The 22,599-nt window shown below is 39.2% G+C and overlaps 1 protein-coding gene across 7 annotated transcripts in view; it reads left to right on the forward strand.

Moving 5' to 3' along the window:
* kmt2ca (lysine (K)-specific methyltransferase 2Ca) overlaps positions 1 to 22,599 on the forward strand; it is a 491,907-nt gene that overhangs the window by 320,795 nt on the left and 148,513 nt on the right. For all 7 annotated transcript variants that reach the window (XR_013889503.1, XM_080213017.1, XM_080213041.1 and 4 more), the window contains exons 11-14: positions 552 to 727; positions 3,881 to 4,044; positions 10,577 to 10,693; positions 13,923 to 14,632. Coding sequence is in view for 6 of the 7 variants with exons in the window: in XM_080213017.1 (XP_080069143.1) it covers positions 552 to 727; positions 3,881 to 4,044; positions 10,577 to 10,693; positions 13,923 to 14,632 (1,167 nt within the window). In the remaining variant the exon portion in view is untranslated. The remainder of the gene's footprint in view (positions 1 to 551; positions 728 to 3,880; positions 4,045 to 10,576; positions 10,694 to 13,922; positions 14,633 to 22,599) is intronic.

The raw sequence follows: 22,599 nt of genomic DNA on the forward strand, positions 1-22,599 counted from the left end.
TACCCCTAACTGTTTCCTCAATGGCCTCAGTATAGCTCATTGCAAAACACTGACTTTCCTATCTTTGCACCCACCAGTTATTTCACCAGCATCTTCCCTAATGTAGTTACAAACTAATTCCAAGAACCTTTCAGTGTTCACAAGATAGCCAGTTTACAAATAGTTACGTTGAAGTCAATGGCACTCGATAAGCTGCTATCATCTGATCTCTATGCACATGAGAATTCATCAAAACACTTTTCCAACAAAATGCTTTGGAAACACAGGGAAGTTGGATAATTCCTGAGGTTGCATCAGTCACCTTAAGCAATAGCAGAAATTTCTGGAAATAAAATAACCTATTAGTCTGCATCTGTAAAGAAAAAGTGCTTTTTTTCTGTTTACAGATGCTGACTGCTTTGTGTATTTCTATAATTTGCTGTTTTTGTTTTAGATTTCCAGTTTTCTTGTTTTCGTTTCATTATTTGTCAGATTGAGCCATTAATTGGCTTACATTATTTAGTTGTCTATTTTTGTTGTAACTATCTGATACTTTGCTTATTTCACTTCAGAATTGCAGGGTGTGTGTTGACTGTGGCGCACGGACGAGCACTCATTGGCACCACAATTGTTCACTTTGTGCTGGCTGCTACCAGCAACAAGACCACAGCCTGTCCTGTCCATTCTGTGACAAGACCTCCTATCAAGAGTCCCAGAAGGATATGTTGCATTGTCAGATGTGCAAGAGGTAAGCAGGTTCTCTTGGCTCAGGTGTTATCATCACAGCTGCACTGAAGGTTGCCTTTGGCATATGTAATTTGTTTTTAATTCGTTCTTTTTACATTCTGTCTTTTTCCCTCAATTTTGACCATCCATTTTTACTTGCTGCTTTAAGTATTACCCACTCAGTTGACCTTGTTAATCTGTGCATAATTGAGTACATTAATGTTGAGTGGCTGGAGCATTTAAAAGTGGATTGGTTTACCCTGCCTGCATGTCACTAATTTAAAATTGGAGGTGTTTATATTTAGAGTACTTTTACTGATGATCTGTTGAATTTGAAATTGTATTACCATAGCAGAAAGAAAGACGAACTTCAATGTACCGCCTTTCATGGTCACTAGGCGTTCCAAAGCACTTTACTGCCATTGAAGTACCTTTTGAAAGTGTATCACTGTTGTAATGTAGGAATGTGGTGTTAGCAATTCTATACTTGAGTTGCTGGAGGATGTTCCACAGGGTAACTGGATTGGAGATACACTGACAATCTCTTACCCTGGCAGAAAATAATTTGTTATTTTCTGACTTCAGGTTTTATGAATCCATAATAGTAGCTTTAGCTTAATGTGTAAGTCAACTGTTAATGGATTTTCACTCACAATTTGTACTGTGAGGAAAATTAATGTGTTATTTGAGAGAGTTAATGTGGTGGTGTTTTGCTATATGTTCAAGGAGGTAAAAGTTAAACATCCTGTCCTTGATGAAATCTGTTGTAATGAATTCCTGCTACTCAAAGGATCATAGAATGGTTACAGTATAGAAGAAGGCTGCTTGGTCCAAGATGCCTGTACTGGCTTTCTGGGAGAGCAATTCATCTTGTGGCCCTCTCCAGCTTTCATCAAATGCATGGCCCTGCACATTCATACTTTTCACATAATAATCCAATTCTTCCTTAATTGTCTCAATTGAACCTGCCTTCCACCATGCTGTCAGGTAGTGCATTCCAGGTCCTAACCACTCACTGTGTGAAAAAGATCTGTGCCCTCTGGTCCTTGATCCTTTCACATTAGGAAATGGTGCTGCTCTCCTGTCTGCTCTCTCCAGTTCCCTCATGATTTTTAATACCCCCGTCAAATCCCTTCTCAAACTTCTCTACTCCAATAAAACCACCCATCCAGTCTACGTATTTGAAGTTCCTCATTTGTTTATCCATTCTCGTGAATCTGTGCTGCACTCTGTTGATAAATTCTAGCATGCTGTATTTTTTATTAACTTGCTTTCAGAATGTTCTGCCAATTTCTGTGCTTTATGCACATATGCCCAGGCTCCCCCCCGCTCCTGCACCCACTATAGTACTGTGCCCATCCCACATCCTATCCCCGCAACCCCATATGTTTATCATGGCTAATCCACCTAAACTACACATCTTTGGAACTAAGGGGCAATTTAACATGACTAGTCTATTTTACCTGCATGTGTTTGGACTGTGGGAGGAAACTGGAGCGCCTGGAGGAAACCCTCACAGACACAGAGTGAATGTGCCCAAAGGCCAGAATCAAACCTGGGTGCTGTGAGGCAGCAGTGCTAACCACTGCGCCACCATGCCTTCTCTGCACATCAGGGCTTTCTTTGCATCTATCCTTTTAGCTTATTAAGTGCTATCTCCATCCAAGTATTGAACAGGATTCATATAAGTAGCACCTTATTAATGTGAATACATCGGTTCAACTATGAAAGCCAGACATTCTGCTTTTATTGCCCTTTTGATTAATATTTCATTTTTCTTTGGATTTAATGACCCTTTGAATGAAGCTTCACTATTGAACAAATAGGATTCAGGCACCTTGATCTATAACGTTAGTGATTATTCATTAACTCTTTAGTATATTGTGCTACTGGAAGTTCTTACAATTGTTGCTGTGGAAGTGCAACTTTTAAGAGAATATTCTTGTTGTTGAAACCTATATTTATCTCAGTATAGTTAATTCAAGCACCAGGAAATGGCAGGTATGAATTTGGAATTTTATTCCATTTGAATGGAGTCTGGTTCATCCATTTGGCAACAGGTATTTCACTTGAGCGTCGAACAACTTTGAACAGAAGTACATACGAGCAAGTGAAGAGTTGCTCATTTAAAAAGGGAAATGTGTTTTTATATGTAAATAATGTGCTTGCTTTCCTTATAGAATTGTTTGCCTAAGAGAAAAATAAAGTTTACTTAAATTGTCAACCTCCCCCTCCCCCATCCACTGATCTCCTACAGTGGAGAGTCAGTTGAGTATGCCGCCTTGGGGACAGATTTAGTGGGCAGAAGTAGACACCTCAATCCATCCATGTTAAAGATTTCTTTTTTGTTTTTTCATCTCTTTCCCCCCACTCCTTCACACCACTCTGAAAAATGACTCGTAGCAAACATTAGCTCCAGGTCAAGTGATTGGGCAATTGACATACTGCCTTGCCAGGGTTATGCCAATGCTGCTGTTAGTCTGCCACTAAAGTGGAGTCGGTTTAGTTCATTTGACTGGATGGCTGGTTAGTAATGCTGAGCAATGCCAGTAGTGTGGGTTCAATTCCCATATGCGCTGAAAAGGCCCACCTTCTCAATGTTTCCCCTCGCCCAAGAAGTGGTGATCCTCAGGTTAAATCATCACCAGTCAGCTCTCCCCCTCAAAGGAGAGAACAGCCTCTGCTCCTACGTCCAATTTAGAACTGTACCGCCCCCACGTCATCTGGGATTATGGCAAAGCACCTTTGATTCTATTGAAGGATTTTTTGTTAATCATTTCATTAAAAGCTCCAAAGAACGCTCATTATGTATGTCCTTTTTTGTAAGCATGTAACTGAATTGTGAATTTGTAACCAAGATTTTGGAGCCTGAGTGCAAGCTGGCTTGATTGAAAATTTGGAAAGCTAAATTTATTGTCCATTTTGATTCAATACTACTTTGTAATTTTTGAGTTATTCATTTGACTGAATTATTTAACATCTTTATTTTTATGACTGTTTTTCCTCATTTCTTCCTATGCACATGGTTCGGCTAACTCAGAACAATAAAGTCAATTAATCTTGGGCCATTATGAACTGTGTGCCTCAGGAAATGTGATAGTTTATCACTACAACTGTGATTTGTATATTTTGCACTTATTAAAACATTCAACAATCTTTGTGGTATCCTCTGTAGATGGATTCACGTAGAATGTGACAGATCTTTGGAAAATACTGAGGACATTTCGCTAAAGGAATGCTACATATGTACAATGTGTAAAGAAACAGAGGCTCAAATGGAAAATATTCAATCTTGTGCAAACAATGAGATTGTTGACTCTGTTCAAGAAAATACTACAGGTAAGAATATAAATACATATTGAAATGTGAGACCTTAAAAATCTAAGAGCATTTCACTTATTGAAGGCATAGTATTGGAACAAATCGATTTCATTTTCTATGGTAATTGAATTGAAGGTGGACCTTTATTGTAGCAAGAAACTCTTTTGGGGGGTGGAGTAGCTACCAAACAGTTAGTGGACTGCATTGAATTCAAAAAGATTGCTCTACTTTTCATTGCATCAAACTTGTGCCTGAACCACCATTGTATTTCACTCTTGAGGTATCTTGTATTGCCCTGTTTTTCCCCTCTCCCAAACCAAGAGAGTAGTCAAAGGATAAGAACGGCAGGTATAAAAAGGTCATCAGACACATACTTTCTCGTAAGTCACTATAAATGTTTTTGTGCATGAAAGATCTGATTCTAACAGCTAATGGAACATTTTGATTGGTAAAGCCAGTGAGTTAGTTTACGGGAGTACTCAAAGCATCCATTTTTCAGATCATTAATTGTTCTGAAATTAGGAAGACTCCAGCCTCTACATAACTTGCATTTAAGTCATGGGGCACTTTAAATGATCAGCTTCATAATGTAGACTGGTGAATCATATTATTATCTTTACTTGGCAACAAGCTTCGTAGAGAGTGCCTGCCACGTAATGAGAGAGTCTCCTGCTATTTTGGAGAACTTGTCACCAGACTGTGGTGGTGTTTCACTTGACATGAGTGGTTTTTCTATCTAAATGTTTTTAAAGTGATGATTAGTTTTTTTTGAAAAAAGATAAATTTCTTGTTTCTTTCCTTCAGTGAAATAATTTGTTAACACAATCCACATGCCTGGATGAGAAAAGGCCTCCATTACAATTAATATGTAGACTAAAGTGTGGCTGATAAAAAGGAATAGGCATAGGTATTGGATCATTAGAGAACTACCTGATGTTTGCTCAAAATTAATTAGAGTTTGCTCTTTATAGCTTGTTTTTGAAATAGTTGAGGAAGTGGGCCCATTGCCAGTTGTATGAACTCATTGCACTGCTAAAGGATTCAGTTCTATGCAGGGACTGACTCAACGCTTTCTATTAACTTTTTAATTTGTCTTAGTTAATTCTGTACTGTTGAGCATGGGACACTTTGCATTTTGGACATGTGCTTGTATTGAACAATCCCAGATCAAATGTAGCAATTAAGAATGAAATTCAGTTTATGGTAATGAAACAATCTGCTTTAGGAGTTTTGGACTCATGCAAACTAGGAACTGAGTAAAAATTGCCCAAAGTAATTTTAGATAAGATTACTGCCTTTCATCCTATCTGTCTGGCATGGATTTGGACCCATGTCTTCATTGGGTAGTTCAATGGGCTACGCAATCATTTACTGTCATTCTGGAACTGACAGATCGGTCATAATCAAATCTGCTTAGGCACAAAGCTTCCTCATTAATATGCAAGTGCAATTCCAAAGTCTTTTCATATGCTAGAATTTCTTGGCTTAACTAATAATGGACCCCTCAAGCATTTTTCAATGCTAATAAAGTAAATTTTGAGAGATGGTGATCAGTTTTAACACAGATTCATGATGTTCTCCCTATCATAGACATTCTGAAAATCCATTAGTACCTATCATGTTCCTGAAACCTCTATGATGCTTGCTATACAATTTAAGAATCTATTTGACAGGTTTAATGATTGAACTCGCAAACACACCTGCAACACCGCCTCCCCCAAACTATGATGCTAGTAATCTCCATTTATCTTTCCAAATCCTTTATGCTATTTCTTGTTGTTTTCTAAATAACTGTTCTAATGATGCAGGTTGCCATTTCTCAATGTTTGTTTGCCTGCAACACTGTGGATTCTGAAAGTTTTGACACAATGAGATTCCTAAATGTCAATTGCTGTCCACGTTATTAAGCTGACTTTCATTAGGTGATGGTCATTTACCTGATTGGAGTGCAAAAAATTGATTTTGCCAGAATATGAATGTTGTGCATTTCTAAGTAAGCAAGTACTTCAATTTTTTTTAGCATTCTCATTGTCAGCAGTAAGAACCAGATTCACAAACCTGAAAGGTTAGTTGTAATGTGCTGTCTAAATAATGCAATTTGTGTATTCGAATCAGAAAACGAAGGGCTTTTGTTGTCTCCCAACTCTTCACCTTTGCGGAAAATATTGATTCTTACTGATATCTTGCTGCTGAAGGCATTAGCAACCCTTCATTACTGTACGTAAGTGGTCACTTGTGTATGGGTACACTGTACACTAAGTTTCAGCAGCTATTAGGCTGTCCAAAGGCACCAGCTAAAATTAAGCCTATGCGTATTCAATATTTGCATTTAATAACAGGGATTCTTAATGGTAATCAGTCGAGAGAATCATAGGGCCTGTTCTTTGACCTCGTCTGCAGCTGGGATTCCCCAGTTCCATTGTAGTGAACAGAGATTTGGCTAAGTGCCAAATTCTGCAATCTTACTGGTAGTGGCAGCGGGTGTGAACGGCTGGAAAATTTTGGCCACTTCCCACTTAGAAAGACACAGAAGCTAATCGTATTGCTTTTGTGCTCTTTAGTGAACTGAAATTTCTACCAAAAGCAAGTAACATCATAAGACAAGAGTCCAAAGGAAAGATTAGAAAATAATATTATAGACTCTGTTCTCATTTTATTCTGGAAGCAAAGCGGTATTTCTACAGTTGGGTTGTTTTCCTAGAGGTGGTCTATTTAATGTTATGTGCTAGAATGCTCCTTAGTTGCTCCATCATTCATTTACTTTGGGGAATATAAATGTATGAACTAAATTTGAGTGCTTGCAGAATAATCTTTTTAATGACTTTTTTTAAAAACTCGTTGGTGGAATCATTAATCTTTTTCAACTAGGAACTATATTTTTAAGTTTATTTATTATCTATTAGTGTCACAAGTAGGCTTATGTTAACATTGCAATGAAGTTACTGTGAAAATCCCATAGTCACCACACTCCAGCACCTGTTTGGATACACTGAAGTTTAGCATGGCCAATATACCTAACCAGCACGTTGTTCAGACTGTGGGAGGAAACCGTAGCACCCGAAGGAAGCCCACACAGACGCAAGAAGAACGTACAGACTCCACACAGACAATGACCTAAGCCAGGAGGCAAACCCAGGTCCCTGGTGCTGTTAGGCAGCAGTGCTAACCACTGTGCCACCGTGCTGTTGTCCAGTTTGTATTTTGGGCACTCCCACTTATCTCCTGTATTGATTGCACTGCAATACATTCCTGCCTCTCCAATAAATTTAACGAAGGCTTATTGTTTTCTGTGAAAGAATTCCCTTTCAGTATATTGTTCACCACATATTTAAAGGCAAGAAAAATGTCTGCCAGGGGCTATTAACTTAAATCCTGCTGATAACAGATGAGAAAATTTAATTTTACCCACTTGTGAAAATAGATTGCCTGGGGAGAAAAAAGAATCTGCAAGTAAGATTTCAAACTCTAGGCTATAACAGTGACTGCACCTCAAAAGTACTTAACTGACTGCAAAACTACTGCCCTCTGGCTAAATAAATGCAAGCCTCTTTCTTAAGTTTGACTTAAACACATGATCTTTTAGAAGGAAAAACATGGATAATATGAATACAAGAGAAGTATATGTAAGTTATGGTTAATATACCCCTCCCAAGTATGTTGTATATGTGTTTCCCAAGATGTGTTTTCCCTTTAAGCAGGCTTTAAGGGGAGCCTCACAGTTCCTATGACAATGAGATGTATCCCTTAGACTGGGGCCGATTTGCAAAAGAGTGCTTCCTCAGTAATGTCCCCATGTTCAGGAAATTTACAGTGTGCATCTTTATAGAGTGGAGAAAATTGAGATAGTTGTGACAATAGTTAGAGAACCCAACAATAAAGCAAACCAAATACAATAGACTGAACAATGTGGCATTTCAGGACAGAAGAGAGCGCCACCTGAGATTCTGGAAGCCAACCAATTTTTATGAATTTGGAATCCTTTTGCTTTGCATGTGTCTGTTTTGATTTTTATTTACATGTCTTTATATAAATGTTTTAGTCAGTAACAGCCATTAAATATTTTAGCGTTCTTCTGTCATAAATCCTTTATTGGAGAGGAAAATGATTGTGCTAGCTAAGTAGGACATTTAATCACAATACTGTCTTACTCAGTTATTTAATTGCACATAGTCACTTGCTAATTGTGGTTCATGGATCCAGCCCCTGCCCAAATATGATGTTCTGTTTTCCGTTCCAAGCTGGAATTATTTTCTTTCAGCAAGGTTAATCTAGAGCATAAATTTTGGCAGCAATTATATAATGTAGAGACCCTTACCTTGGAAAAGATTCCAATTTAGGAAAATCTTGTGTTCTGTACTAGCAGCTGCAATATCTTAAGATATGCCAGGTGGAAGATGTGGCTTGCCATTCTGTGGGAATAATAAATTACGATGCAAGATTATTATGTGAAGTTGAATTTGGTACTTCACTTGTCATTGTTAACTGACTCAGTAACAAGGACCCTATCTATCTGCTGGCACACACCATAGGTATTGAAAACTGAATATGTTCCACTAGGAATCAATTTATTACACTGCTATTACATAGTCACAGATTAGTAGATTGACAATTTAATCATCACAATGCAAGAACTGAGTTTGGAATTAGGAAAAAGCATTATTTCTGCCCACTTTAACACATTATCAAATTTGTGATGCTACATCCTTCGCAAGGTTTAATTTCAGAATTCATTGTTGAGGGACATTGTGCATATGGCAGGACTCTGCTTTATGGCTCAATAATGGACTGTCGATTATTCTTTATATGCCCTATGTTCCTGAGTGTTCCAACATTTTAGAAAACAGATAAATATAAAACAGTTGATTATGTAGCAGAGTAATTGTGTATAGCTAATTTTCTCTTGCTCTACTTCCAGTTTGCACCCTTATCGCGGGTTGTTTGACGCTGGTCTGTTCGATATTTTTGCACAATTTCCCTTTGGGAATAGTGGAGAAATGTTGGAAGGGGTAACAAACTGGTTATAAACCTGTGTCATGAATATTCCTTCCATGGCCAAGTCTTGGGTGGGACCTGAACCCAAAGTTCCTGATGTGGGAGCATTTTGCATTGTGAAATTATACCTCAGTTGGACATAAGCAATTGCTACGTTCTTTCCAAAGTTTAAAATCCCTATCGGAACCCTTCATGCTCAATATCCCTAAGTGAACTTAAAACAAGCAGCTCTCTGGCCTCAGGGTTTGGAATCCAGTAAAATATTAATAATGCAAAAAGTTAGAAACATTTGCACAAAATGCAACAAATGCGAGGCCAAGAATTCTTTTGAAAAGTGGTCACAATAGCAAAATATGTCATTTATAAAGTACTACTTAATTGAGCTACTTTCTTTGCTTTGTTCTTGCCACTGTATTCGTTGCATGTGCATCTGTCTATGACAGCGTTGTTTATTTATTAATGTCACAAGTGGGCTAACACTGCAATGAAGTTAGTGTGAAAATCATCTAGTCGCCAACTCCCAGCACCTGTTTGGGTCCATTGAGGGAGAATTTAGCATGGCCAATGCATCTAACTGGTATGTCTTTAGGACTGTTGGAGGAAACCTATGCAAACATGGAGGGGATTTTATGGCCTTGCTTGTCCCTTCACCGCAAAATCCCGCGAAGATAATGGACCTTTCTGTGGTCTGCCCCTCGCCTGCTCCAGTTTCCGTGGTGGATGGGGCACTAAAACTCCGGCCAGGGAGAACATGCAAACTCCACACACACAGTGACCCAAGCCAGGAATTGAACCTGGGTCCTAGGTACTGTGAGGCAGCAGTGCTATCTACTGTGGCACCGTGGGCAGGAGTAAATGTCGTCGAATACTTGTGGAGACTGAACCTGACTTTCACATTGTGTTGTGTGGCACCACCACTGTACTAAACTGGGCATTCATGAATGTTTGGCATCAGCAACACCAGAATTGTATACCCCCATGACCCAGCATGCCACTTGTTCCAACATCAGCAGCCATCTAGGCGACTAACTGTAGCTCAGCGAGGAGTGCAGCAATATGTTCCACAGACATTTCTGAAAATGATTGGCCAATTTGACAGTTTTACCCAGCATTTAGTTGAAACATATGGCTTATACCGAACCCTTGATTTAAGCTCATAATTTTGTTTCAAGAGTTTTCCTCACTAAGTATGTTTGGTAAATATTTTAACCTGACAAGTATGTGCATGACCTGAAATAGGTTTGTATTTTTTCACAGAATGTTTTGCAGTATTAGGTGATTTTCTCTTCAGTTTTTACAGCAGCTAATTGTTAATATTCAGTGTTAAAACAACATTTAATTATTGAGTGCAAGAGCTGCATTCATTTTAATTATATTTAATGAAGCTGCTCGCAACAAACTTCAGCATATTTGATTAAAAACTGGTGTTTTTTATTAAATAAGACCTCTTCTAAGGAGTTTATTTCTTTCACCGTAAAATGTTCAATAGAAATCTGATTTTGATAAGCAGCATTTAGACTTTTGCTACATCTTTGTTTTGATATTTCAAAACATGTAGGTGTTATTGAAATTAATGGGAATATTGAGGAACAATCATCTCAAGGAGGAAGTGTTCACCAGCCAGACAATAACATTAATCATGCGGGAGATCAGACTATTATGCCTGATGAAAATGGTAGGAACCCTCAAGTTTATTTGATTTCCATTTTTGAGTGAAGAGAACTGTGGTAATAGCTAACATACAACTTATCTCCTCATTTCTTCGTTCCAGGCAATATGTATTTTTAAACAATGATGAAATATTCAGTCCTTCAAATTGGCTCCCAGATTGCATTTACTTTCATTTCTTGATTAGAGTACATTTAAAATAGGCTCAACAAAGAGTATAAATCTGAATATTTATCCATTCACAAATGCTGTAGTGTCCTGTTGATAAATATAATTATTTTTTAAACAGATCGAGATTTCAACTGCGTTCTTCATTCTGGAAGCCCATTACAAGGCTTGATCATTGTTTATGTGATGAATTTACTACATTTTGGACAAATATCTGTATTTTATTGGTTTGAACCTTTGTTCTCTGACCTTATTTCACAATTTAATTGAAGATTTTTTAAAAATGCATTTATCTTTTCCATTCCCTTAGCTACCTTGTATAACTTGATGAAATTATGATTTTCTAAGTATCCTGATATGACCTCCTTAATAATGGCTTCTAGCAATTTCCCTAAAGCAGATGTTAAATTAACTGGCCTGTAATTTCCTGCTTTTTGCCTTCCTCCTTTCTCAAATAAAGATGTTACATTAGCTATTTTCCAGTCCACTGGGACCCTTCCAGAATGTAAGGAATTTTGTAAGAGCATAACCAATGCATCTACACAGCCACTTTTTTAAGGTCCTAGGCCATCTGGTCGTGGGACCTTTCAGCCTTTACATCTAATAGTTTTCCCTGCACTTTTTCCCTAATGGTTTTTTTTTGCCTCTTGATTTTCAAGTGTCTTTGGAAAGTTTTCTAAGTCTTCTACAGTGAAGACGGATACAAAATACCTATTCAATGTCTCTGCCATTTCCTTGCTTTCTATTATCAATTGCCCAAATTTTCTCTCTCTATCCAGAGGATTAACCCCAGCTTATTTTATTATTTTCTCCCTTAAATACTTGTTGAATCTTTTAATATTGGTTTTTATATTACTAGCTAGCTTTTTCTCATACCCTGTTTGCATTTTTTTTGTTGGCTCTTGAAATGGGACCAATCTTCTGACTTACCACTATTCTTTACAGATTTGAACAGTGCTTCTTTCAACTCAGTACTATCCTCAACATCGTTAATTAGCCAAGGGTGACACATTCCTTTGCAAGAATTGGTCTTTCTCACTGGATAAATCTTTGCTGAGAGTTATTAAATCTCCTTAAAAGCCTGTCATTGCAACCCTTATGTCCTATCTTTTAACCTAGTTACTCAATTCACATTTGCCTGATCTGCTTTCATTCCCTTACCATTATTTTCATTCAGGTTTAGAATTCTAGTCTTAGACTGGCACTTCTCCCCTTCAAACTGAAGATGAAATCCTATCATGTTACAATCATAGTTACCTAGGGGCTCCCTTACCATGAGGTTTATAATTAATCCTGCCTCATTCCAGGTCCAGAGTAGCCTGCTGTATGATTGGCTCTAAAATGTACTGCTGTAGGAAATAATAAATACTTTGATAATCATGAACTGGTTGTCAGTATAACTCTCAACACAATCAGGATTCTTTAGCATGTATTGCCCAATCATGGAATCACATCTAATGGTGAACACATTGCATTTTAAGTTTTGCTAACATGGACTGGTTGGGAACAGTCAGCATTTTGCCTGTTGAAAAATCATAGAAAGAGGCCCTTCGGTCCATTCATGTCTGCACTGGCCATCAAGCATCTATCTGGTCTAATCCCATTCTTCAGCATTTGGTCCTTATCCCCATTGCCATGGTGTTTCAAGTGCTTATCTAAATGCTTCTTAAATGCTGAATGTTCCCATCTCTACTACCCTTTCAGGCTGTGAGTTCCAGATTTCCAACATCCCCTTGGTGAAAAGATTTTCACCAATCTCCTGTCCCTTATCTTAAAACTATGCCCCCTTGTTATTGACCCATATACTAAGGGTAAAAGTTTCTTTCTATCTACCCAATCTGTCAATAGCTGTAGGTTCATCCTGTTTAATATAATACATCAGTCATTGGAATGTACAACCTGTATACTTGGCATCACTGAAATTCGTGACCTCATTATTCCTTTGTGAGATAGGCAGAATTTATTTCTAGGTTTGACAGCAGTGTCCTGTTAGTGGAGAAAACCAATTGTGTTGTAGTTGCAAAGCAACAGTAAAAGGCTAGCTTCACCTGTTGCTCAAAATGTTTTACCTTACCGTTCAATGGTAATCTGAACTAGACTGCCACTTTACAGGACTGAAAGTTGTGGCCTTAGGCCCGTTCATTAGTTTGTACAATGTACAGCGAGCAATGATCTATTAGCCATTATCCCACACTTAGCTTTGATGGGCCCTATCTTAGCAACAAATTAATTGGGCCCTATTGATAAGGTCCTATTGGTGAGGTTGCCAATTGGGAAAATCTTATAGTGTAGAACTTCCTTACACATCTTAATCTGCTTCATCCTGTGCTCAAATTCATTTTTGTAGTAGAATAGTCAAGTGAGCTCCCGTGCCTTGCTGTTTTAAAAGATCTCTGAGAATTATCCCCCATTAAAGAAGCGTAACTGGGATTTTAATGATTTACTAAGTTATAATTGCTGCTAAAGAACTTCACTAGCTCTGAGAAACAAACTTTTTATTAAAAATGTTACCATAATTGAAATATTTGATATTACATAAATATATATTTTCATCATATGATATTTCAGCTTCAAATGTGTATGCCCCAAACACTTTATTTCACTCGGTAAGAATTCATAAGAGTGAAGGGTAATTGGTGTACTTTATGTACTGATTTGCTGTTGATGAGAATCCTTGAATGTATTTGGCTTCATATCCTGGTTGATGTAACATCATTGTTCCTGGGTACCTGGAGATCCCTTTGAGTTGGTGCCAGATTCAGATTAACATTGGTAAAAGTGAAATCCACAGATTGTTGGGTCCCTGTAGAAAGTTTTATTTGTGATTAGCGTTAAGCAGTGTCATGTAGCCAATGCAGCAAAATCCAGGCTGTTGTTTTGAAGCAAATGTGTGTTTAGCATTCATAAGGAAATGCCTGAATTTTTTTTCCCAATTAGTAAACTAATTTGCAAATTTTGTAAGAGCATTATAGGTCACCATGTAATTTAGCATTCAAGTGTTCATTTCTGCACTTCTTCACGTGCTGAATGATAGATATTTTTATTCAATACATGTTTGTTTTTTGTAGATTTGGCAGCAGTCCATGCAACTGAACATGTAGAGTCTGATTCAGCCAAGGAGGCTGTGGTCTCTGAAAAAATACTTCAGCTTGACTGTCCAACAGCAGTGACAGAGGTTCAGGAGATGGAGGTGAATGAAAACAAACCTGAAACACTACTGCAACCTCAACTGGATGAGGAGGCACAAAATTTGAAAGAGCTTGTTGAAGGATCAGTGCTAGTAAAGGAAGAGCATCAGTTATGTGAGAACAAGAAAGAACAAATGGAGGTTTCTGTCCCAGAAATATCAAATAATGAGCTCATACAAGCAGTTACACTGATTAAGGAGCTTCCGGAAATACAATCACCGGATAAAGTGGCACAGAAGAGCGAAGAAAACATTTCTGAAGCTTGTCTCGGTAGCAGTACATCTGAAGCTTTAAAAGATCCCAGTGAAAGCCCATCAGAGATGGGTTCACCTGTTGAAAATAAAACTGTCAAAAAGTTCGCAGAAACTGGCAATAACTGCACACAGAGCAACAAGACCTCAGTTTCTTCCTCATTTGTGACAGTTTCAGTTGCGGTTTCTCCTGTAACAAATGTGTCTTGTGCTTCGGCTGCAGGCACTTTCTCAGGAATTCCTGCATCAACTTTCGTACCTATGGTTCCAAAAATAGGTATGGGAAAACCAGCTATTACCAAAAGGAAGTTCTCTCCAGGAAGACCTAGAATGAGACAGGTAAACCTTTGTTAATATGTTCTATTAAATGTATACAAAGTTTAAAATTTGAACAGTGCAGTTTCTCCAGTTATTGTGGTTGGAAATTTGTCCCATGTCATAGAGAGTTCTACGTGTTCCAAAGCTGCAAACAAACCAAAATCTAATTCTAAAAGTGCCAATGAATTGCAGGTTCAGAAAATGACATTTTTCACTGACAAATTAAGCTGGTGCAAAGAAAAAGATTTCTTTTCAGTTGCATTTTTACAGTGCAGATCTGTGCTAGCCAGTTTTGTGCATCATTCTACTTCCAATAATATAAGCTATATTTGTGAAATTTTACTGTTTGAATCTCCTTTTCCAAGATGTTGCATAGTCAATCTCAAGTAAATCACTGTCAATCTTATGGTAATCTGATATTGAGGTTTATTTATTGAAAGAATTATATGCCAGAGTTTTTGAATTGTTTCATCTCAGTCTGAACTCAGGTGGTTGTCTCTGCCAAACTTGTGCACTGAACGTTATTCGGCACCTGTTTGGCCTGATGGCACAGAAGCTTTGAGGCGCAAATCAATTAAAATTAATTCAGTTTTAATATGCTATTACCCTTGACATTTACATGAATATGCCATGAAGTGCAGATGAACATTTGGAATCACTTTGAAGCTTTCTGAACCTGAAATTAAATTTTGATAAAACTAACGATCTTTCCCTTAAAGTGAAGAAAGGAGAAACTTCTTCATCGATGTCTGCCTTTTTTGGTACCACTTGGGTACCTGGTAAATCGGTTGAATGTTCACCACACATTTGCCAAAAGTGAATTTTCCATCTGCTGAGTGTTATGCATGGATAGAAAATCTAGCCTAAGGAAGAATATTTGTTTGTGATTTGAAAATACTTTAGTAAAGAAAACATGCTTATTTTGCAGCATTGCTGACATGAGATGTCTTGGTCCATTCTATATACACATTACTCTGTTGTGCAGATTCATCCTGAAATTTTCCGATCCGTGCCAGTTAATTTTCCATCTAATTTTATGACTTCCTATTAATATGCTAACTCCCCCTGCAAAACAGCTCTTGGTACGCCATGTTATCTTGCATGCTGAGATTTTTCTGGCCTAACTTTTCTCCCCCATTTCTGCTTTCCACCCCAATGTGGTAACTTGTTCAGCTGGGGAGGTAGGCAATATGTTATGAATTCTTTTTGTCTCCTGTTAGAAATATATTTGGTTAAACTGAAGGCAGGATGAATGCAGCTCAGCAGTGGGCAACTGCTGTGCGTTTAGATTGTATCCCACATAGCAACCTTTTCCAAGAGGGGATTTATTGATAGTTGCAGACTGAAGATAATTAATGTGACTGTGCTATGTGTCATCAGAAATCAGAATGAGATTGAGGATTAAAATTGCATTTTCCATAATCAGACAAAATTTTAAAGGGCAGTATAAGATTAGCTACAGTTTAAAGGTTCGGGGAAGTTCAGGTTTTATGCTTGGCTTCTCCTGATTAGGTTTTCCAGATTTTACAAGAAAGGAAAACAGCTGGAATGGAATCTGTTCACGGATTTCACTCTATTGAATTGCATAGATACCTCCTTCACTTGAGTTCTGTAACGTGCCTTCTCACTCTAGTATTTGATTTGATTTATTTTTGTGTAATATTTCTTGTGTTATACAGACAAAGCATACTGTTCATAAAGAAGGAAAGGAGACAGTGCAGAATGTAGTGTTACAGTCATAGCTAAGGTGTAGAGAAAGAAACATAAGAAACATAAGAAACATAAGAAATAGGAGCAGGAGTAGGCCATCTAGCCCTTCGAGCCTGCCCCGCCATTCAATAAGATCATGGCTGATCTGTCGTGGCTCAGTTCCACTTTCCCGCCCTCTCCCCATAACCCTTAATCCCCTCTTTTATCAAGAACCCATCAACCCGCTTCTTAAAAATATTTAGCGAGGCAGCCTCCACCACTTCAACGGGCAGAGAATTCCAGAGATTCACCACCCTTTGAGTGAAGAAGTTCCTCCTCAACTCCGTTCTAAACCGCCTCCCCTTTATCTTGAGGCTGTGCCCCCTAGTCCTACTGTCTTTTTTGAGCGGGAAGAGTCTCTCCACCTCTATCCTATCCATCCCATTCATCATCTTATACGTCTCAATGAGATCTCCCCTCATTCTTCTAAACTCTAACGAGTACAAGCCTAGTTTATTCAGCCTCTCCTCATAGCTCAACCCCCTCAACTCCGGTATCAGCCTAGTAAACCTCCTCTGCACTCCCTCCAGGGCCAAAATATCCTTGCGCAGGTGCGGCGCCCAAAACTGCACACAGTACTCCAGCTGCGGCCTCACCAATGCCCTATACAGCTGCAGCAAGACCTCCCTACTTTTATATTCAATCCCCCTCGCTATGAAGGCCAGCATCCCATTCGCCTTCCTGACCACCTGCTGCACCTGCAAGCTGGGTTTTTGCGACTCATGCACAAGGACCCCGAGGTGAGGGAAGAAGCTGTTCCCTGTTCTTGAGTCGGTTGATATGTGACCTCAGACTTTTGTAGCCTTTTCCCGATTGAAGAAGATGGAAGAGAGAATGTGTGAGGTGCATGGGGTCCTTAATTATGCTGACTGCTTTGCCAAGGCAACAGGAAGTATAGACAGAGTCAATGGATGGGAGGCTGGTTTGCAAGATGTTAGGAGGATAAGGAATTTCAGTGAATGTTTTGAATTTTAAGACTATGACAAAACCTCAATCCTTATTGGAGGTAGATCACGCCTTCTCTGTCTCTCCTAGCACCACTCAATTATATGTTGCGCAGTAATTTATTTATAGAATTATAATTTTGTTGTAACAGTGTTATGAGCATGAGCTGTGATTGATCCACCGTGGGTTCATGATTTTTGTGCAAGTAATAGCTTTTCATACTGTAGGAAGATTCCTCTGTTGTTTTCTGTTTCAAAATGACTTTTTTAAAAAATCAAATGTAATTTACAGTACTCATTTCTAAAAATTTCAGAGCAGTGTAAATCTGAACCAGAGAGCTAAACATGTAATCACCTCCCTGAACTATGTAGGACTGGATTCTCCAATCTCGTCTTTGCCCACCCCGTTTGCAAGTGAGAACAGAGAAGTTAGCGTTCCAGCCAAAGCTCCATTCGCTTTCAGCGGCACCGGAGACTCCCAACTCTTCTAAGACAATACTTGTGAGGCAGACAGAATTCTGAATAGTTTTACTATGTAGATATGCTGAAGCTAATTGCAAACACCTGTATTTGTTGATAATCCTGATGTAAATGTTTTAATTTGTCACACTTGATAAGTAGCTTCTTCACAACAAACTTTTAAAGCAGTATGAGCAGACTTCAAAAACAACCCAATAAAGCTGCTGTTGCTGTTAGGGAAGTTTGGCATCTTGGCTGAGGTCAGCTGTGATGAGTTAATGCAGGCAATAGTCTAGTCTGAGGAGTGCATAATTTTGACTTCCAAGAGGTGACACAGGTGTGGTGGACTGAATGGCCTACTTTGGTGTGAGATTATTTGATCACAGAACAGCAAGTTTTTAAAACTAATTCTGTGTTTGTGCTCATGAGGGGAGAAAGAAAATTGAGGTATCTCCTGCTGCTTGAACTTGAGCTCAGGATTTCTGAGCTTGTGGGGCAGCCGGAGTCACTGCAGAACATCAGCTGGAAAATGACAGTTCCCTGGACAGATTGTACATTCTGAGAGGTGGCCATCCCGTGGGCTGTAAGAGTTTAGGGATAGCAGGTTAAGTGGCCATCAGGAAGAGTTTGAATAGTCAGTAAGTACAGGGATCTTCAGGGTGTGTGGAGTCGAGTTTGGTAGGGGTCAATGTTGGGACCCTGGTTTTTCCTGTATGTATATTAATACCCCGGATCTTGGTATACAGGGTATAATTTCCAAATTTGCAGATGATACAAAAATTGGAAGTATTGTGAATTATGAGGAGGATGGTTGGTGGATAAGTAGGAGATAAAACTTAATGCAGGGAAGTATGAAGTGATTCATTTTGGTAGGAATAACACAGAGACAACTCAAGATTAAGGGCATAATTCTAAAGAGAATGCAGGAGTAGCAGGATCTCTGTGTTATTGAAGGTGACAGGACAGTTTAAGAGCATGGTTAATAAAACGTACAGTATCCTAGGTTTTATTAATCGGGGCACAGACAATAAAAACAGGGAAGTTATGTTTAAACTTGTAAGTCCAGTGGTTCAGCGTAACTTATAGTATTGCATCCAGTCTGAGCGCAGCACCTTAAGATGTGAAGGATTAGAGAAAATGCAGAAAAGGTTAACGAGAATAGAGAGATTAGAGAAGTTGACATTGTTTTCATTGGAGAAGGCAAGGTTGAGGAGATTTAACAGAGGTGTTCAAAATCATGGAGGGTCTTGTGCTGATAGGTTTTTGGTAGGCAAGGGGATTAAGGGTTATGGGGAGAAAGCGGGAAAGTGGAACTGAGCCACTTCAGATCAGCCATGATCTTGTTGAATGGTGGGGCAGGCTCAAAGGGCTAGATGGCCTACTCCTGCTCCTATTTCTTATGTTCTTATGTTCTATGTTCTGATGGAGAAAACCTGTTCCCATTGACCAAAGGATTGTGAACCAGAGGACGCAGATTTAAGTGAAATAGCTAAAGAAGCAATGGTGACATAAAAGAAAAAATTTCCATGCTGTGAATGGTTGTTAAGGTGTGGACATTCCCTATATTGTGGAGGCTATATGAATCAATGTATCAAAGAGGGAATTGGGTTAATCTGAAAAGGACGAATGTGCAGGGCTACATTTTAGGTAATAAGATAAATTGCTCCTTCAGAGAGCAATTGCAGACAATGGACTGTATTGCCTTGTTTTGCACTGTAGCAATTATGTGATTGTGACCTTACTGTTTGGATGAATTTCTAGGTCAAGATGCACTTTTAAAATACAAGCTTTGTATATAGAGTAAATGACTTGCTGAAACCATTGTGGGGAAAATAATCAAAGCTCTAGGTCCAAGTGGATTCCACCCTGAAGAAGTGTGTAGCTTATGTAATTGGTCATGTTCTAGCGAACATCTTTTGCAAATTCATAGAATCCCTACAGTGCAGAAAGAGGCCATTCGGCCCATCGAGTCTGCGCCAACCACAATCCCACCCCCACACGTTTTACCCACTAACCTACACATCTCAGAACATTAAGGGGCAATTTTAGCATGGCCAATCAACCTAACCCGCACATCTTTGGACTGTGGGAGGAAAGCGGAGGACCTGGAGGAAAGTCACGCAGACACGAGGAGAACGTGAAGACTCCACACAGACAGTGACCCAAGCCAGGACTCGAACCCAGGTCTTTGGAGCTGTGAAGCAGCTGTGCTAACCGCTGTGCTGCCGTGCCGCCTGGAATTGAAAGAAACGAAAACTTTTTCAAAGGACAGAAGAAAAAATATTGTACTGTCAATCTATAAAAGGGGGCAAATCAGTTGCTTCGAGGACTACATAATGGCCATATCTATTATAAAGAAAGGTACTGAAGAGTATTCAGAACAAAAAGGCAAATTATTCAGGGGAATATCATATATACTAATAAATATTCTTTACATAAAGCAGGTTGGAAAAGTCTGGAAGGCCAATACCATTTTTCCAGTTGGAGGAAGTTTTTGAATGAAATTCCTAAATTTAAAAGGTTTGCCCAAAGATTTAGATCAATTGTGCAAAATACTGTTGAGTAGGGAGAATAGGAGTAAGAAAAAAAAACTGAACATTTTATATATCTTTGCTACAAAAGGACTCCCTAAGTAGATGGCTGTAAAGAATTGTACCATCCATACTGCATGCAAAGACTTGGATAACTGATATTTATTCATTTTTAATATTTCTTCATTCACTGGATAGGGACATAGCAAGATTGGCATTTAAGTCCATCTCTAATTATCCTTGAAACAGTGGAGCTGTCTTCTTGAATTGTTGCTGTCCATGTGGTGAAATTACTCCACAAATTACTGTTAGGGAGCAAGTGCCAGGATTTTGACCCAGTGATGATGAACTGCAATATATTTGCCAATCAGGATGGTGTGTCACTTGGACAAACCTTGGAGATGGTGCTGTTCTAATGCATTGGCTGGCCTTGTCCTTCTAGTTGCTGGAGGTCACAGGTTTGGGAGATGAAAAGCCATGAAACGTTGCTGCATTGTACACATTGCAGATACAGTGTGCCGGTGTTGGAGGAAGATGGTAGGTACTGTTGTTGGAGCTGTACTCATCCATGGAGATGGAGAGTATACAATGACATTCCTGACTTGTGCCATGCAAACTGGGGAGTCAAGAAATGAGTCACCTGCTGCAGATTATCCGGTAGCCACTGAATTTACGTACCTCATTTGTAGAAACGTAGAAACGTAGAAACATAGAAAAACTACAGCACAAGACAGGCCCTTCGGCCCAAAGAGTTGTGCCAAACATGTCCCCACCTTAGAGATTACTATGCTTACCTATAACCCTCTATCTTACTAAGTTCCATGTACTTATCTGAAAGTCTCTTAAAAGACCCTATTGAATCCGCCTCCACCTCCATTGCTGGCAGCCCACTCCACGCACCCACCACCCTCTGTGAAAAACTTAACCCTGACGTCTCCTCTGTTCCTACGCCCCAGCACCTTAAATCTGTATCCTCTTGTGGCAATCATTTCAGCCCTGGGAAAAAGCCTCTGACTATCCACTCGATCAATACCTCTCAACATCTTGTACACCTCTATCAGGTCACCCCTCATCCTTCGTCTCTCCAAGGAGAAAAGGCCGAGCTCCCTCAACCTATCCTCATAAGGCATGCCTCCCAATCCAGGCAACATCCTTGTAAATCTCTACTGCACCCTTTCTGTGGCTTCCACATCCTTCCTGTAATGAGGCGACCAGAACTGAGCACAGTACTTCAAGTGAGGTCTGACCAGGGTCCTATATAGCTGCAACATTATCTCTCAACTCCTAAATTCAATTCCTCGATTGACGAAGGCCAGTACACCATACGCCTTCTTAATCACAGCTTCAAGCTGCACAGCTGCTTTGAGCGTCCTATGAACGCGGACCCTAAGATCCTTCTGATCTTCCACACTGCCAAGGGACCTACCATTCATGTTATATTCTGCCATCCTATTTGACCTGCCAAAATGAACCACTTCACACTTATCTGGGTTGAACTCCATCTGCCACTTCTCTGCCTAGTCTTGCATCCTATCAATGTCTCACTGCAACTTCTGACATCCCTCCACACTATCCACAACACCTCCAACCTTTGTGTCATCAGCAAACTTACCAACCCATCCCTGTACTTCCTCATCCAGATCATTTATAAAAATCACAAAGAGTAAGGGTCCCAGAACAGATTCAATTAAATTCCTGGTCAGTGGTGACTCCCAGGATGTCGATGGTGGGAATTTGGCAACTGTAATGCCATTGAATGTCGAGGTAAGGTAGTTAGATTCTGTCTCTTGTTCGAGGTGGTCATTGCTTGGCACTTGGAAATATTGTCAAGACCTTGCTACTTTTGGACGCAACTGCTTCATCTGAGGAATCATGAATAGTGATTGAATCAGCAAACGTCTCTACTTCTAGCCTTAAGTGGAGGAAAGTTCATTGATGAAGCAGCTGAAGGTGGTTTGGTCTAGGACACTACTTTGAGGAACGTCTTCAGTGGTATCCCGGGACCGAAATGATTGACCTCCTTACAACCACAATCATCTTCCTTTATGCTAGGTGGAGAGTTTTCCTTCTGATTCACATTAACTTCAATATTTATTTCATAAACAATCAATAAAAACCATGTCAGCTCTTTACTGAGGCCTCTCAAATTTTCAGTTGAAGCATGCATCATTCCACATTTCCAAACTTGAGCCACCTCATTGCAAAGGTGCAAACCCTGATGCATGAGACCTCTCCTTTCCATTTCTTAACCTTTCTTCACTGTGGTATATAATTCTAGCTCACTCCTTTGTATGTCTTTCATCCC

This window comes from Carcharhinus amblyrhynchos, chromosome 2, assembly GCF_965287045.1.
Source record: "Carcharhinus amblyrhynchos chromosome 2, sCarAmb.v2.hapA, whole genome shotgun sequence".
In the NCBI taxonomy this organism is placed as follows: Eukaryota; Metazoa; Chordata; class Chondrichthyes; order Carcharhiniformes; family Carcharhinidae; genus Carcharhinus; species Carcharhinus amblyrhynchos.